Source organism: Lathamus discolor, chromosome 3 (assembly GCF_037157495.1).
Source record: "Lathamus discolor isolate bLatDis1 chromosome 3, bLatDis1.hap1, whole genome shotgun sequence".
NCBI lineage: Eukaryota > Metazoa > Chordata > Aves > Psittaciformes > Psittacidae > Lathamus > Lathamus discolor.
The window spans coordinates 1,961,834-1,980,818 of record NC_088886.1 but is presented as its reverse complement, the minus strand read 5'-3'; the positions used below and the strand labels follow the sequence as shown (position 1 = coordinate 1,980,818).

The following is an 18,985-nucleotide window of genomic DNA, read 5'->3' as shown; positions in this document are numbered from 1 at the left end:
GTGTCCCCAGTGCTGGAACTGCAGCACATTCTACCTTACCACAAAGGGAGATGGAAGAGGAACAATTCAGTGCTGGACCTGCAGCAGCTCCCATGCTGAGCACCTGGGTAATATCAGCAGAGAAACGAACCAAGAGATTTTGATACCATCCACTGTTCGAAAACTTGCCTCCTTCTCACAGCCTGGTACTTCAAACTAGAGGTGAGTGCACTAAAACCTCTAATGCAATGGTATTAACAGCGGTTTACAACAAAAACTTCTGTAGAAAACAGTTCAGAGAAAGCAAGCCAGCTGAACACCACAATTAAGGAGTCTGATATTTCATATTCAAAGGTCTCCAATACTTTTTGCCTGTCCTGTACAGCTTTTAAAAAAATAGGGCATTACCTTTTGTTTTCTATCTACCTAGTTAAGAAACTACAAATATGTTATAAGCTGTCCAAAGTGTAAAACATTAAATAAAACGAGAAACCTGTTTCTACTCTCCTAACAAATGCTGCAGATAAAAACCCTTAAGAAACCCTCTTGATCAGTCATTCTCTCAACTCCTTTTTATGTCCTGAAGTGGCAATGTTCCTATCACAGGGATTAAATTAAACCTACAGTGAATTTCTACAGGGGTAGAAAGGGTTTCTTACAATCTGAAAAAACATTCATTTGTCAGCTAGCCATCGGGTGTCCAACACTGCACAGAGCCAGGCACAGCTCTGAGGGAGAGGTTAAGCCTTGGGGGTTTGGTTTACACCTATTTAGTTGTACTCGTGCACACATTGCGACATTCCCATCTGGAATGGGAAAGCAAAACTCCCTCCTGCCAGAGCCAGCCATGGCTGGCGGCTTCTTCTTCTGAAGACCTGCCACTGTTGGAGCAGCACTGTGATTACATCAGGTGCTGATGTACCCATGTCAACACTGCTGCTGAATTGCAGTTCCCAGCCGGAGTCCGGATGGACTAACCGGAGCAACAGCTACCACCTTCCCCCCCTCCCAGCTCCAGCAACAGCAGATCTCCATCTCCAGGGTATCCCCTCAAAAGAAAAAGCATCAGTAATTTAAAAACTCTTTTTTTTTTCTTTTTTTTTTTTTCCAACAAAGCATCTTGTTCTGTTGAAGGGAGGAGGAGGAGGGGACAGAAGAAAGGTAAAAGGGGCGAGTGAAAGGTGTGATACATTAGTCGTTAAAAACTGAAGACCAATTATCCACACATCATTGCTGGATCAATACACAGGTATTTCACTATAAACCAATGTGCTCTGAGTCTTTCCTCACGTAGCTGCTATCAATTTTTTATAAAGATTTTCTGCATTAACAAACTACCAAACGTAGGTGAAAAATGACTGTTTTTTCCAAGTCTGAAAGCAAGGATTAATCCTAAAGTACTCCAGGAGTTGGAATTCCATACGGCACTAACAGTTGGCCAAATTAAAATTCCACATATTCCAAAAGACCATGGGCTGATAAGAATCTGCTCAACAGGAGTTAAGGAAATGGAAATAGTGTGCAAGAATTAAAACCCAGTTTGAAGTCTTTTTTTGGGGGGGAAATGTCTAAAATCCTGAATAAACCAAATAAAAACCACAAATGAAGTGAAAGCTTTTAACTGGTACACACTGTTCACACCTATATTTCAAGTTTGGAAACGCATATTTTCAAGCAGCAATACAAAAAAGTATCCATGAAGAATGCATAATCTCTGAAAAAATTATGAAAACATCCCTGCTACCATTACATTTCTAAATACAAAACTGACTACCATATTGTTGCTTCTGTGTAGCGAGAGAAGTTCATTTTCAAAACAGATAAAATTCAGTCTTTAGGTGTGAATGGTATGAATGACAGTCTCTTTTTTTTTTCTTTTTTTTTTCTTTTTTTTGTTTTGTTTTTAAATTTCTTAGTTGTTTAGGATCCTTAAGCATGCAAGCCTCGGAGAGGAAGGCCCGACGAGGGCAGGGGTGGCTTATGACATCCAGTTTAGGACAGAGCTGGGAAAGCCTCTGGGTCATCTACATCAGGAGCAGAAGCACTTGACTGAAAGAGAAACATCAGAAAGTTATTACCTGCAGCAGCATCAAGCTCTACCATGATTCTGATTCTTCATACAGCACCAAGGCCTTGCACTCATCATGTTGAATGAATCCTATTCAGAGCAGGGAATACCAGGATCCAAAGAGTCTAGCACTGGACGAATTACTGCAAGAGCAATCTTCCCCCCTCCATCATAAGCAACTTTTTATTCCAAGGACTATAAAGTCCTTTGTACTACTTTCTGAATCAAAGCTACATGAAGAGGCATTATAGGCAAATAGACCATGTTTGCACATGGTTATCATACAAGGTTGTAAGTCTTTTTCCATTCTTAGACATCCCTACACATGGGCTTATGGTATTGCACCAGCACATAGCCAAGGGACAAAAGTGTTACAGAAAAGGCCAGTTTGTAGCACAAATTAGATTACATTGTAGATGTTGTATTTTTCCCCAGTCACAAACTAGCTGTTGACAGAGAGTATTTTTGGGTTAACCTATCCTCAGAAATTCATACACTGACCAAGAATCAACTCAGCACTTCCCAGGGTATTTTAAAGGCTCTGCACCACACCTGAAACCAGTGCTGCAATGAAATGCAGAAATTAAATGGTTTAGAATACTCTTCACTTTGTCCACGAGGGATGTGGAAGAGCCAAGACAGTGGCATTTCCTGTAAACATACTCATTTCTCAAGAGATATATTTAAACCATTCCAAAAAAGTTGTATCAGCACCTAGAGGCAAGACTGAGACACTACAGAAGCACCCAGCCCACAAGCTGGAGTTAAAAAGGAATAGCAGGGCCTTAAGCCTATTAAGGTACAAAGCCTTAGTATTGCCAGTTGCTCATTCCACAAAAGCAGAAAGCAAGTCAAAAAAGCCAATCTACCACAGAAGAAGTTACAGTCCCTGCAAGAGGAGGAGAACCTTGCTCACAGTTAACACAAGTACCATCAAAGATCACTAACCTGGTTGGGTGTGTGGATCACGTCAAACTCCTTCACCAACTGGAAGGAAATAAGCCAAGTTAAAGTAAGTTGCAGGAAACTGTTTAATCGCTTTATGACAGCATTCTTGAAGCAAGATGCTTCATGTATCAGTGAAACAACTCGGAGCAAACACCACCATTTAACTTCAACTCTTTAAAACTCTCTCAAGAAGAGTTTTCCAACTAATAACCCTAAAACTTGAAGTAATCCAGTGTGAAAGAGAAGCGTCCCAGAAGTGGCAAAATTATTAAGTCTGGTCTACGTGAGGAAGGCCACACAACACAGACTGACCTCATTTTTTAGTAACCATATGGTTAGATGCATTTAAGCCAAATAAGTGATCCATAATAAATCCAATCTTTCCTCTAGCTATACTACAGCACTTCAATTTCACGTGTGCCCTCCCTAACCCCATTCACTACTTTTCTTGAGTATTTCCTTAGGACTCTCAGACGAGAAGAGTAAAAAATCAGAAGAGTAAAAAACCAGAAGAGTCTGATTTCCACAGAAAAACTCCTTAACCACTCAAATTCAAGCAGGTGTAAAAGCAGTCTTTCACCCCCAGCAGGTCACAGTGCAGATACACCATCCTGATGGTGCCTGAAAACAGCTCCAGCACTTGCAGTTCTGCTCTGGCACACACACAAGTATCTCACAGTACATTCATGTCCATACTGAAGAGTAATTTTTTGGGTTTGCATCCAAAGATGGACACGTTTTTAAAATCCAACCTACTCCTCACCTTCCCTTTTTTGTGTTTAATAAAAAACATTCATCCTTCTGTCCTAACAGCAACCTAGTGTAAACTTGTAAGAATAGACACTTGGTTTTAAAAGGTGGTGTTTGTTGTCAGAGCAACTGCCCCAGAAATAAGACACCTAAAACTGTATGTATGAAAACCATTAACAACAACTGAAACTAAACTCCTCTGCAGCTAAAAGCTGCAGCCTCTTACCTTGTCAGTTCTGCCTCCACGGCTGGCCCTGCCACCACGTCCTCGGCCACCCCGTCCCCCTCTGCCACCACGTCCGGGGCGGCCAAGGTCTCCAAAGTTGATCTCCAGCTGGGATGTAATATCATTTGCTGGCTTGCGGAAGTGATGATCCATTACAGAGTCCTCAGCATGAGCCTGAAATGAGGGTTTCTTCATGAGTCAGGAAAAAACACCACCAATGGAACCTTTCCATCTGTAGCTGCTCTCTTACCACCACAGCATATGTGTTCACCTCCAAATGCACCCTCAAATTGATGACTGATTGACTGATTCGAGTTAAAAATGCAGGAATTGTTAGGAGTCAAGTTATACCACTTGTGCAAACACCAAAACCACAGGCAGGTAGTTAAATAAGCACTTGAGCAAACAGGTATCTTGCACTTCCATAATTCAGGGAACATGTTTAGGCTTATATGAGACTAAACTATCACCAAGCCAGCACAGAACCTCATTTTCTAGCACTTCTCACTTCATATTCCGAGAAATCTTCAAGTACTGTTAAATTCATTTCGTTCTTTTTAAATACTTACTTGATAACCCATCTTTATTTTGCTCAATGAGTACTTTACACTTCCTCATTTTCCTCAACCCCGTATCATAGAATCCCACATATCGAATGTTTGTATTGGAAGGGACCTTAAAGCACATCCAGCTGCAACCCCTGCCACAGACAGGGACACCTTCAACTAGGGCAGGTTGCTCCGAGCCCCATCCAACCTGGCCCTGATCACTGCCAGGGATGGGGCAGTGACAGCTTATGAATATACAGATATAAGAACCCCTCACTGGTTTGCATCAGCCATACCAAACAGCACAGGAGGCAAACACAGTTCAAACACAATGTAACTGAGATAGCTGAAACATTAATGCTAGAACAGAGAACCAGTAAATGCACTGCAAAACATGAGTCTCACCACCTCTGCCATGATACAACATTGTCTTACAGCTGGTTGCTCACAGTGCATTTGAGACTTGCGCAAGGTGTGTACATCTAATACCATAAATGCTGTTAGTCAGGACACTGGAATATTCAATTACACTGAACACACAAAGAACAAAGTGTTTTTACAGTAATTATTTTTCCTATTTTGTACAAATAGTTTTTCCATTTGGTGGGTCAGGTTTTGGCACCTTCACAGATGGAAAACTGGATGAGACCAAGGGTTTAACTTTCTCTCCCTACAATCCTCCAACTTCTGGCATAGCAATTACCAATTTGCTTGTTTTTCTCCTACAGAAGTGCAACGTGCAAGCTGAAGCCTCCTAACTTACTTTTCTTGTGGTGTAATTACACAATATGCTGACTTTCAAAGGCAACATATTGTGCAATTAAGCCCCATAGTCTTTAATTACTGTTTGTGGATCCTCCATGAGGCAGCCAATGGATACACAGGTCTGCATCAAAAGGCCGAAAGCTGCTTTCAGGGATTCCATGAGTCAGTCCCAAGCACCAGGATGGACAAAGCTATAAAGACCCTTCTACCCCACCAAACTAATTACACCTTTCTGTGCATAGCTGTACTTGTGGCCTTCACAATCTCCTGCAGCTGGATCGGGCGCAATGAGAAAGAGCCCTCCATGCTGCTTTACTTCAAACATGTTTCACTGGGATGTATTCCATGTGACAACCAGACCCCATCCATTCCTGATTTTATAGACTTGAGTTGTACACCGTTCCCTCTGGAACTGGTGTAGTTCCTACCCAGTTCTGGAACTGGGGAAGTAAGCCTAAGTAAGTTACTTCTCAGAGAAAAGTCATTCCACACCTCAGCCTGACATGGCACTCCTCAAACATGGGTACACATATTTGTAAACCAGCACACAATACCTTCTGTTACAGCTTTGATTCCTCTCTTACTACTTAGCGTTTTATCTACAGTTTTGATCATAGACTGTATTTTCAGCTTACTGGGAGTTATGACATTTTCTGTGAGACACAGTAGCAATGGACTTGTACACCAATTCTCTGCATTCCCTTCCCTACATTTACTGCTTACAAAAGAAACACTAAAATCCACCAAACCCACTGTGTTTTAACAACTTAACCTTGGTTTAACCACCAAACCTACCAATAGTAAATTCTGTACACAACCTGACTACTTCTTTATCCAAAGTAACTAAAGCTAATTGAAAACACCAATAAAAGACTTGGCATATTCTCCTCATTCACTTTTATTGCTCTGGTGACAACAGTCACAGACATACTGCACAAATTGCTTACTCTGAATCATCTTTGGAAGCATTTCACTGGTATCTATTGGCAACTCTCAGCAGTACTCTGATCTAACAACTGATAGCTTCTTGAAGGCTTTGCTACACTTACAGGTCTTGGGGAAGGCTGTCAAAAGTTAGGAACAAACTACTACAGGAAAGGGGGCCAAATCAGACAGCAAGATACAGAAAAACAGCAGTAATGACAGGAAATAAAGACTCATGACAAAAGCATTTATGGCAAAGTTTGAATTCAGCTCAGTTAGGAGCAGGGGTATTGAAGGGTCCTACATGGTGCAAGTTAGACAACAGGCATGGACAGAAAAGCTCTGTATTTTATCTACTTGTAGTCTCTATTTTGGTGACTTTTGTATATCCAGACCTTCGTTTCAGAAGGGGGTCTTATCAAAACACAGGTATTACTGGTTAGATATAAAGGTTCAGTACCTCATTTGACTCCAGCAGACTCCCCTGCATTTCTGTCATCGCCTTTGTCTGATGAAAGTTGCGTGTCCACGCCAAAGTGACAAAAGGAACAAAGGGAGAAAACAAAAGGAAGAAATGAGACTCAACTACATACAGAAACAACAGGTAATAAGGTCGCGTGAGCTTGCTGGATACAGATGTCACTGAGCACGTGGAACAGCAGAAGGAAGAGATCAACAGCTGTGCAAGCATCCAGAGAGACTGGAGGATGGACTAGACCACAGGCAGAGACAAAGAGATCTCAGACTGATACTGAAAGAGTTCAACATGAGCTGCTGGCAGCTTTAGTAGAGACCATGCATGCAGGATGATCTCTAGCACCTCAAACCATCACGCACAGCACTGGACAGGTAAGAGGGTGGGATGTGTAAAACTGCTGCTAATGAAAAAAAAAGATTCCTGCACAGCCTTGATTCAAGAGTCATTCTCCAAACCTGGAGAAGATGAACTGTTCTCTTCCAAACTATGTCTCTCAGCCTCCCACTGCAGGCTCCTCTAGAGAAGCTATTAGATTAGCAAGAAAGTATGAAGGCACAGGAAAGAGGCACAGCAGAGCAGATATATCAGGTAGGACCTCATCTACTATTAAGTCTTTCCAGGAGACTTGCATCCAGCTTTTGGAGCGAGCTTCAAGATCTCTCCACAATATAACTCCTTCCCAAATTTTGTTCAGCTGCACCAGGAGAGCTTATAAGACTGAAGCCACTAAATCAACTGCTGAGAAGGAAAAGAGATGACCTCTTTTATGGCATAACCCAATCTCCTAGAAAGAGTCTCATCAGATTAGGACCATCATGACACATGGATTTTGTATTAAAACAGCAAGAATCTGAGACAGTATTAAGAGATCATTTTATACAAAGCACCACTTTCTAGTAATTGTATAGCAAATGTGGAAAAGAGAAGAGACCTCAGACAGGGTAAAGTGTTTCATCCCTCAATGAAGAGCACAAGAATGAAGACAGCGCTTTCACAAGATTAGGGCAGATGAACAGTACCAGATCCTCAGACTCACTTTTCCCAAGGATTCCTAGAGCATCCTCCCAGTAGTTCTCAAGCTACAGCTTACAACAATTCAAATACACAGGGTCACACTGTGCTTTTTCAGCCATAAGGTACAGAAATCCCAAATTTACTTATAAACCAAGACACTTCCACACATCAGCTCCTTCATAAATAAGAATCGGAGAAGCCTTACATCAACCTTAACTTCATGACTCATAAGTATGTCCAAGAGGACAAACAGGAAAAGAACAGCAGGTGATAGGTAGGTTTTGTTCTTAACTTCTGAATATTCCACCTAAGCCTGCTCACAAAGGAGCCACAGCAAAGGCTTTCCCAGCACCTGTATTATAGAACTGTTCTGCTGTAACACTGAGCCAAAACCCCCCATACTGCTTCCCACAGGATCAGGGTACAATGAGTAAGTGAAATGGGGAAACACATCTGCTCAACACACACCAAAAGCAGGGTGAAAGCACCTAGATTTAAAGGCAGTATTATTAATATCTCAATTCTATGCTTACACAGCAAGAGGCTGTTAGCATCTAAAGTGATAGTGTTAGAAATAAGCAACTCATTTCTTTAGGGAGAAGTTAACCAATACACCTCTCAAACAGAACAATCTAGTAACCATCTCAGTTCTTCCATGGAAGCAATGCAATTAGTTATTCTCACTGGGTTTGCGTGGGGTTTTTGGAATTGACTACCAATGTGTTTTCAAATGGGAAATACAGTACAGATCCTTCTAGCTTTGAAATCGAGAATACCACCATGTTCTTACACTACTATACGTGCTCATATGTTAAAAAGACTGTCTTCAGCTGACTAAATGTCAAATATATCTGTCCTACAGGGACCGGGGCTGGGGGAACTTGAAAGACAAAAGGTTTAGCAAATCTTAAGTCAAGTACGGAACTATTTCTGTTTAGTCTTTTAACATACAGCACCATTAAGTCTAAATCCATTTCCCTTTTCTACACAAGCCAGAGAAAGCAGTATTTAATGAACCCTTCACTGAACAGCTTAAGGTAAACACAAAGATACACAATCACTTAAAGAACTAAAGAACTTACACAGCAAGGCAAGGCAAGAAAATAGCATGACTGTGACAAAGTCAAACCCATTCTAAGTTCACTGAGATTGGAAATGGGAGTTTTCACTGGAGAGCACTGAGTAGTGCCTCCCCCTCAGTATTGTGTCCCCAGCTTACAAGAAAACACTGACAAGGTGTGAAAAAGCAGAAATAGGTATTACCAGACCAAACAGAACATTACGTACTATCTAGTTACTTCAAAGGCAGTCAGAACCATCTGGTACACAAAGCTGCAGGCCACCCATATCTTAAGTGGGCCACTGAACACAGTGCTAAAAACAAAGATTAAAGCAGCCCTGCATTAAAAAACACTAAAAAACTTCCTTCTGATGTGGAAGTTTTGTCTCTCCTTGCCACTATCTCGGAACAGAAGAATGAAAATCTTGCAATGACTGGAGTATGCCTGAGAAACTCCAGCCCTACAGCAACCATGGCGAACATCACTGAAGCATACAAACACATCACCTTGGCTCTCAAAAGGTTCAAGGAGGGCTGTCCATGTAATATTACAAAACAAGAAGATACCCATGTTACAAAGGTTAAGATACACAGTTCAGATATTAAGATGTCTAAGACATGACCAGTATTTCTTCAATCTTACACTGTGTTTAGCAAGCACCAGAAGTCTGTGTACTGCATAAGACAAACAGATGCTAAATAACACAAGTTTTCTTAAAAAAAAAAAAAAAAAAAAAAAAAAAAAAGGAAAAATGCAGATAAATTTGATTTTGACAACCCCCTTCTAAAATGCTCACCAAGAAGCTCTCCTTACAAAGTTACCTGCCCAGATGCAGCGGTATTCCAGCCTTATCCCTAGGTTATATCACAGTATACACCAACTTAAGCATTGCTTAACTGCTAAAACTGACCACAATAAGAATGTCTACATAAGATAAATGCTGTTGCCACTTTACAAGCTTTTAGCTACAGGTCAGTGTCTCAAAGAATGAAGCTTCCACTCCACAAAGTGCACATCAATGGCAAAACCTACACAATCTGGATACTAGCAAGTATTAAAAACCACTTTACCTCCTCGCTCTTTGACTTGTGAAGAACAAATCCTTTTTTCCATTGCCCATCAGCACCCTCATTTGGTTTACGGATGTTGAACTCAACTTTTGCACGATCCTTACTTTGAATTGCTTTCCACTCATCCAGGGTCATTTCCTTAGGGCCTTCTTCCTTAACTTCTTCAACCTCATTCTCTCTGCAGTAAATTCATGGATTATTGGTCATGACTTACAGAACTCACATTCTAGATACAACAAATTCAAAATCAGTTTTTATTTGTGAGTAGATAATAAAAGCCTGTCTAGTACTTAGCAGTTAAGAGGTTTGTATATGAAAACTCATCTCCTTTAGCCACAGCACCAAAAACATATCACAGCCAAACAGACACCTCTGAGCAACTAAATGGTGAGCACAGCCCCATGATGTCTATTCTCCACATAAATGACAATTTTCTTTACAAATATGAAAGCCTAACTTGTGCAATGGACTTGTTTGGAGCTTCCTCCCCCCCCCCCCTTTTTTGAGATACCTCTCCCCCAGAGGTTCAAGTTAAGGCAGTGAGAGACAGCTTGTTCTCACCACAGTTTTCAAGCTCATTAGTTTTTTAAGTAACAGGATTTAATCAGCTTTGGATATCCTGCTTCCTTTATTGAGCCAAAGACAATTAGTAATTTCCTATCTAACTGAAACTGTTTTTACTTTCAGCTAACTGGAAAAGAACAACAGCATACAACTTAACTACTTGTACAATGTATCACCTCATTGTAAATATTTGGGGCCCCTACCTTCTGCCAAAGAGCTATTTTTATGTAAAACACACACACACTATGCTCAATAACAGATCATGTTCCAGCTACAGAGGCAGTCAATCCTGTAGTCACTCCTTTGTGTTTATGCAACTGAATTTCTGATTTATAGAAAACTAGTCCCATGTATGTAACACAAAAAGATCATGAAAGCCTCAACCTAAGAGGAAAGGTCTTCATTTTGTAGCCATTCATTCTGATGTAATAATGCAGAAGTTTTAAATCAAAACAACTCTATTTCCATTATTTTCTGTTCTGTCCTACAGAATATTTTTTTACATGGTATATATTCAGAAGGGTTTTTGTTGTTCAAGGCCAAGATATTACCTCTCAGCATTCTGTACATTTTACTGCAGTAAAACATCCTACAGTTCTGCTGAAGCATTTGGGTTAGATCCACACCAAAACAGCCAACTTGAAACTAACCCATGTAAAGATGCTTTCCTATAAAGATAACTAATGGATTACAACAGACTTGCCATGATTGAAACTAAGAAATCTGCATTTTCTGCAGATCTGAGGAAGCACCAGCACACCGCTACTAATAAAGGTCCAGGAAACACTGCAGTCACAGCAAATTTAACACATCCAGTTTTCCAATACATGTAACTTTTTCAAGGACTAGCTAGCTTTCATTTCCTGACCAATTCTCAAGCTGTATTTCCTTCCAAATTCTCGTACTACTTCTGTATACAAGCTGACCTTAACCTTGGACCACCACAACCTTGGAGAGTAACACCTAGTCTTCTTTTAGTTAAGCTAAATCCATTTCTTACTCTCTATACAGTAATTGCACTCTCTTTAAAACTAAGCAAAGTCATTAATGAGGAAACCAAGCTACAGCAAACTGCAAATTAGAGATCTTGTGCAAACAAGTATTTCAAAATTCATCTTCTCTGCCCTTTTCTTTTGAATCCATCATAAAGCACATCCCTCATTAAAACAACATTTTACTGTACTATGCTACCATCAAAATTTGTATCATGCTTTTACATCAACTGTGTCACCTTCTCATTCTGCTTATCTAGTTACTCTATTTCATTCATCCAGTCACTGGATGTATGAGGTGTCCAAGTGGAATGAGAAGCAATCAAGTGAACTTTGAGGTTAACACACAGAAGCTGGAGAATTAGAGGGATACAACCTTCCTTCCACAGGCTGGTCACACTTTCTCAACAGTGGGTTTGAAGAACTAAGCTTAAAAAGAAGTTGCCCTTCACTGGCAGAGGAACATTTTGCCCCTTTTGCTTGGTGGTTCTACCTAATTATGAGCACAGATGCTTCTGGATTTGGTATTTAGGAGATGCAATCCCCAGACCCTAAGCGTATTAAAACTGATTATTAATAATTAAATTTGAAAGTGACCTAAAAGCCTCCATGACACTAATGAACAGTTTTTAGATAACAATTTTTAGACATACAGACTTTAAAAGAGACAGTTGTTCAGTAGCACTGGTCATAATTTCCTATCTGCTAAAGAAGGCAGAATCTGAGGTAAAAGAGAAGTAGGAAAGAGTATTAGAGGTTAAAGGCAAAGTAATGCTGCCTCTGAAGCAAAGAGCATTAGGAGGAGTGGTACTCACTTATTTTCAGAATCAGCAGGCGGATGCTCCTCTCCCTCTGGCGTTTCCTCAGTTGCAGCTGACTGATCCAATTCACTGCAATTACATAATGTTTGGAGTTTGGCTTTTTAAGAGTTCATCCCTCTTTAAAGCCACATAAGATTAATCACTAAGTTGTACAGTGAACTTACACAAGCCACTCTTCTTTAAAAAGAACTATTTATTTAAGGATTGGTGCTCTCTGTGCTTTTTACATTCACCTTCCTAAAGGTTTTCCCCAACACTTAACTAACATCCCTTCTGAAAGGCTCCTGCTTTCAAGCACAACATGGGTTTGGGTATTCAAAATTCTGTTTTCAATGCAATACTCATTAAAAAAGCATGCATAACCTGATCTAAATTGTTAAATTGTTCTATTAAGTAAAAGAGCTATTAAAAAAACCCTGCACAAGACCCTCCATGCCAAACTCCCCCAAAATGCTGTTTTTAACAGCAAAGCCATCTCTTGTGTTACAAGAAATTGTTCCCTTACTACATTCTGCAAAGGCTGCTTTAATAGCATAGCAAAAATTATCAAAATCAAAGGCAAAAAAGGCAGCTCAATCTTTGTATTTTGCAAGCAGTTAGAATTAGGGTTGATTAACATTCTGCTAACAGTTGTCTGAGCAATGACAGATTACTAACGTTAGCTCGTCTTTGACGGTTCCCCAGTTGTGTGATCCACTGCCACCACGCTTGTCCTCATGCTTTAGGCCGCTGAAATGTGAATGTGAAACAGAACTAACAAAACTGAGTTAACATTATAGTGTCCAGAGATAGAAATTCAAAAGCAATTATAAAAAATGTATATTAATTATAAAGAATAGCCACACTAACAATAGAAAAAGTTAAAAGACTTACGATCTATCACTGCCACTATGTCTGTCAAATTCACGCTTGCCACGAGAGTCAAACCCATCTCCTCTGCCCATGCCACGGCCGCGGCCACGTCCTCGGCCAAGTCCACCACGTCCACGCATAGGTCGGTCAATAATGGGTCTAGCATGGAACAGCCAAACTTGAGTATTTCACCTCCCAAAGTTCATAACATGTTTTTTCAGGTTTTCTTTTTCTCTTTTGGGAGTTTTATTTCCTTACTTTGCCTTTGGTAATTAACTGTTTGTAATTGTGTCCAGGCTCTAGTTTCAGTGCCAAACTGTTACACTAAATAAACCCATATAAATAATAATGCCCACATTTTAGGATCTGGAAACAAATGCTCAGAAGTATTACTGTTTGTTTGCATCTCCTGGCACTAAACTCCAAAATTCAGTGTTTGTATTGTGTTACATAACTGGCTGATAGAACAATTTCCACTTAACTCACATTCATCCAACTTACTTTTAAAACAATTTTATCTTTGGCTACTAAGATTTTAGTATTTGGACATTATTTTCAGAACACCTGAACTCTGGATCCCTCATGATACTTGAGACACTTTAAATCTTGCCTTGATGTAAGATGGCTTCTCACCTCCAGATCTGAAGCCGCCGCAGCCAAGATGTACACACCTACATGGACAACTTTTATTGGCTTGAAGTCAGCTGTATGGGTTTAAGCAACAGCATAACAGCAAACAAAACTCATGCTGCAGGTAACCGCTACACTTGGGTTCCTTTCCAAAGCTATCTATCTGCTTAGATTTAGAGTGATATGGTGGGTATCAACGATTTAAAACCTATTTTCAATTACAGCCATGGAACTGCTCATCTTAGTTCATTCCAGTCTAAAACCTGAGTTAAGTTGGTATCAAAATCATGGAAAAGTGTTATGGTCTGGATGACATACGCTCTTCCTGTGACTTGACGAAAATGTAATTCAACCCATTTAATTTTGAATCAATCAGCTCTTTGGTTTCTAACTTAGCAGCAGAAGGCAGGACAGCCCCCTCCTACCAAAGCTTTTTGTCATGCGAGGCAGAATTCTTACTTATCCACAGAAAATTCTCCTCCTTCTCCTTTCTCATCAGCGGGTTTATCGAAGCGGCGCTCACGAGGAGGTCGTCTCTCCGGTCTCCTGTCAATCGGTTTGCCTTCACCCTGCTGCTGCTGCTGCTGATCAGGCCTCCTGCCAATGCGTCTTATCCCTGAAACATGAGGCGAAACACATCAACGGAATGTGGAGCTGCTCGGGGACAGATACCACTCTTAACACCATAAAACAGTACTGAAGGTAAGCTGGAATTGAAGCTTTTCTTCTAGCCTTGTGACTGGATAATCTGAGAAGCTGTAAGTCACTTCAGATATCCGACTCTTCTTCGTCACATTTTTACACAGCATTTCAATCAAACTGGATTTTGTGCAAGTGCAAACTCTTACAATACTGTAAGAAACAAAACCTTTAGAACACACAATACGTGAGTAATCTGGGTTAAAACAATAGGGTCAACTTTCAAAGAAGGATCAAGGTAGGCAAGATTTTTATTTCCAAAAGGTGCTTTTCAGGTAAAACAAGTGGTTTTTATTTTGATGCGCAGCAAAACAAAGTCAGCATCATCACACTGGACCCTCTGACAGCCACCCTGCTTCATCACACCATGTCCTCCTATGGAACTGTTTTGGGCAGCAACTCAAACTCGGGCAGGTGCCACCCGCATGCTGATGCGCGGCAGGTACGGCTCAATGACTAACACTGTCCTCAACCACACCGATCCTCACAGCCCAATACAGCTCCTGCCAAAGACTCACCTCCTTGGGTACATACTTAAACCAGATTAAGAATACACCACGCCACTGTTCTTCCCCACTCTCTATGCCTTCTGAAAGGGGTTTATTTTAAATGCTAACTTCCCATTATCTTCTTCACTTAGACATCTGAAAGATCTTAAACACAGTTTTCTTTTCTACTCATCCCAAAGGCCTGTTTAGCCTTCTTTAGGAAGATCTGGACAAATAATTACTGCGTTGTTATGCTATTTTCTTGCCAAAATACTTAGGAATAAAGCACTAAACAAACCAAAGGTAGCTCAAGAATTGTGAATTAACTTTTGATTTTAAACCTGCCTATTCTTAAATATTTTAAAGAAATAGGTCCTGCCTAACAAGCAATGTCATATTTGGGTGGGGCTAAAGAAGTTACAGTTGTAATGATATCCAAGCCAACACACCCAAATGAACAATGTCTTCTTACCTTACAAGCTGTATTTAACATCAAGTTTGCATGACATACATTGCTGGCTAAGTACTCCTCACTCCCTGAGGAAACCCAAGGGTTAAGCTCACTAACAGTTGCTTTGAAAAGGACTCTCAAACCAAGACGACCATTTCATTTTAAGAGGTAAAGCTCAGCAAGGAGAGGAAAGCAAACAGGCCGGTGTCACATAGGAGGTATGCTGCAGAACTGGAATAAGCCTTTTGAATTTCGAGTTCAACACCCTGCTGTGCTCACAAAAACCTGGCTCCTGCTTGAAGCCAAACCAAAAATAGAAGTTATTTCTTCTTAGTATCACAAAGCTTTGAACTGGTAATTCACCAGACAAATAACCAGCACCTTCACACAGCAGTGGAATAGTTTTTAAGTGAAATACAGTCAACACAAGAATCAAAACTCATTGATACTATAGCATCAAACACCTTTATGGTACAACTATTGCCCCACACAAAACATTGACTTTTTTAAACTGGAAAGTGGGTTTGTTTCCTACAGTGCTCCACACATTCTCTGTTTCACAGCTATAAGAAGCCATGCAATACAGATTTTCATAGTGAAGTAGTTCTTGTTCCTGAAAATGAATGTGAAAACCAGGAGGTAAACAGGGACTGCCAGCCCTACCAAAACCCCTTGTGTTGGCCAAAGCCTCTGCCCGTGTTTCAGGTTTACCTTGTGAGGAACACCACCGTAATTCTGAACGTGACTAATATTTCCAGAGGACACTGGCCTGGGACAAATTATTGCATTCCTCACATGGAAAAAACTCTTAAGCACAAACGAACCATAAGCAGAGAGTATTGTGACACAGTTCCTAACTCCTGCTCTCACCAGTGTTTCCAAATAACGCTTGGGAGGCCACTTTCCAAAACAACTGCTATATTAAAACTTTTTCTCTCTCAAAAAGCATAAAATAGGGTAGAGAAATACCCTGCACCATGCACTGCAGTAAATAATGAAGTATTAAGATGCTTTCGTATAGCACTGCGTTCTTCCAAACTGGCCCGGTTTCTGGAAAGGCCATTTATAGAGTTAAACTGCAGCGAGCCAGTTATTTCTTCACCCACCCGTCAACTGCTGTCACCACTCTTTGACCCATTTCAAGGATCCAAATTTAATCAGTTCTGCACATTCTGACATGCAATGAAGTTCGTGCGGGATACAAGTGCCCGTTCACAACATGTGCAGACAAGATCTACCCCTCCTCGTGCAGAGCTGTGTCCTACTATGCTCACACCATATTAATTTACCCTATTTATACTTTGATTCCTGTTTTCACTAGCTTCCCGTGTGGGATGTCCTACAGGTTTACACAAACACGGTGGAGAACACACACAACCTGTTATTAAAACACATACGCCATTCCTATCAATATTGCTCGGGAGAAAAATGACCCAGGCGAATTTTGGGAAGCCCAGGCTCTGCCATACACCCTGTCAAATACGCCAGGCCACCCCAAACAGGTTAAGTTCGGGATGCGTCGCTGGGGGGCTGTGTCTCGCCTCGCTCCTTCCCCGTGCCCCGCCGCAGAGGCAGCACCGGGCACCCCACGCCTCCATTCTGCGCGGGCCGGGCCGGGCCGTGGGGACACACCGGGACCACGTGCAGCCGGGCTGCACGGCCACGGCCGCTCCAGAGCCCTTGCTGCCGGGGCCGCCCTCAAGGGTCCCTCCGCGGCCGTGCCCCGGCGGCCTCCCCGCCATGCGCTCCCCCACGTGGGTGCGAGGCCGCCGCCCGCCGCGGGCACGGGGCTGCGGCTGCAGCCGGAGGCCTGGCCCTGCCCGGGGCCGCCCCCGCCGCCTTCCCGCCGCCGCGGGCTCCTTTGTGCGCGGCGGGACGCGAGGGGCGGCCCCGCGGCGCTCGCCCCCTCCTCCGCCCCCGCCGCGGCCCCCCGCGGCCCCGCTCACCCTCCTTCCGCAGCGGCGCGCCGGGCTGCCCGCTGCCCTCCTCCCGGCGGTCGGCGGCGCCCCCGGCGGAGGCGGCGAAGGGGGGCAGCGGGTTCTTGCGCTCCTTCTGGGACTCCCTGCGCAGCTGCTTGGCCGCGCTACCGACGCCGCCGCCGGCGCCCGCCTGGCCCGGGCCGCCGCCTCCGGCCCCACCGGAGGAGTTGGTCTGGGCGCCCGCCGGACCGCCGCGGGCCCCGCCGCCCCCCTGGCTCCCGCCGCCGCCGCCGCTCTCTTTCCTCCGGGTCTCGGCCGCCCGCAGCACCTCGAAGGGGTCGGACTCGTCATCAAAGAGCTGGTCGAAGCGGTTGGTGACGACGCAGCCGAAGCCCTCCTGCAGGTGTCCGGGCATGATGGGCCCCCGTCGGCGGGATCCTCCTCCGATGCTGCCGGGCCCCCCGCGCCCTGCTCGCTGCCGCACAAGATGGCCGGCCCCGAAGAGACCCGCTTCTCTTCCGGCGCCGGGCACATCCGGGCACCTCACCCCGCGCGGGGCACGCCGGGAGTGGCAGGCGGCCCGCGCCCGCCGCCGCCCGCGCCTCCCGCACGACTACAACTCCCGGCGTGCCCCGCGCCGCCATTGTGCGGGGCGGGCGGGGCGCGGGGCCGCCCGCGGGCGCCATCGCTGCCGCCCCACGGCGGGGCCGGGAGGGCCGGGGCCGCGATCGGTGTCCCCGGGGAACGGAGGGCCCTGGAAGGTGTTTGCCGGCCGCGGTGACATCAGACCTGACGCCATTAGCCTGCCTTATAAGCGCCTTTCCGCACTCCAGGCGCCATTGGCCCCTGTCGCATCCCGCTCTCCTCAGGAGCTGGGCGCTTTGCCTGTGGAGGAGCTCCTGTGAGGGAGCAAACCGCCGGGATGCGTGTAGAGCTTGTCTAAGGATTAAATAGCCATAGAATCGCGGGATGGTTTTAGTTTCGAAGGGAGCTTAAAGCTCCTCCAGCTCCAACCCCTGCCACGGGCAGGGACCCCTTCCACTGGAGCAGCTTGCTCCAAGCCCCTGTGTCCAACCTGGCCTTGAGCACTGCCAGGGATGGGGCAGCCACAGCTCCTCTGGGCACCCTGTGCCAGCGCCTCAGCACCCTCACAGGGAAGAGCTTCTGCCTAAGAGCTCAGCTCAGTCTCCCCTCGGGCAGGTTACAGCCATTCCCCTTGTTCTATAATGCAGGCTGGCTGCAGGAAACTCAGGTGTTAGGTAACTGAAGACACTCTAAAAGCACACTCAGGTCTGCGTGAAAGCGTGACATGGACACGAGTTTCGTCCTTTCATCGTTGCGTGTGTCTGGATAAACACACAAATACATGAAGCTGCTCCCTCACTTCAGCCTTCTCCTCTGTCTTGTTGCCTTATGAAAATAGGTCAAAAAAGCCTGAAGGGCATGGAATTAGAGATGGGCATTTTGGGTGTTGGGGCCTTCCTACACAGCCATGGGGCAGCCAGCTGCAAGGCAGTGCCCCGCTCAGGCACAGCAGGGTTTGTCCCGTCACCGGGTCTGCCATCAGATCCGGTGCAGGCCTGGGCAGCAGCACCCTGTCAGGCGTGCGCTGTGGTTTGGGAAGGTGATGCAGTGCCACGGTGCTCGACCTGAAAGCAAATCCTTCCTCCATCGTTGCCATGAGTGCGCGAAGTACCCCCCGCATACAGAGGCTGGGTGGGAGACAGACGATGCGGGA

At 44.0% G+C, this 18,985-nt stretch overlaps 1 protein-coding gene across 4 annotated transcripts; it reads right to left on the bottom strand.

Moving 5' to 3' along the window:
* Positions 1 to 1,594: 1,594 nt before the first annotated feature.
* On the bottom strand, positions 1,595 to 17,787 carry SERBP1 (SERPINE1 mRNA binding protein 1). 4 transcript variants are annotated; one of them, XM_065673070.1, is made up of 10 exons: positions 17,275 to 17,787; positions 14,150 to 14,306; positions 13,082 to 13,219; positions 12,866 to 12,961; positions 12,203 to 12,277; positions 9,832 to 10,009; positions 6,669 to 6,716; positions 3,972 to 4,145; positions 2,996 to 3,034; positions 1,595 to 2,028 (listed from the first exon to the last, which is right to left on the bottom strand). In XM_065673070.1, exons 1-10 carry the CDS (start codon positions 17,660 to 17,662, stop codon positions 1,972 to 1,974), a joined length of 1,350 nt encoding a protein of 449 aa, XP_065529142.1. In that variant the 5' UTR covers positions 17,663 to 17,787; the 3' UTR covers positions 1,595 to 1,971. The 4 variants fall into 4 exon arrangements, with proteins under 4 accessions (XP_065529142.1, XP_065529144.1, XP_065529145.1 ...); XM_065673072.1 differs by having other exon boundaries at positions 12,866 to 12,937; positions 17,275 to 17,786; XM_065673073.1 differs by lacking the exon at positions 6,669 to 6,716 and having other exon boundaries at positions 17,275 to 17,786.
* Between the last annotated feature and the right edge of the window lie 1,198 nt (positions 17,788 to 18,985).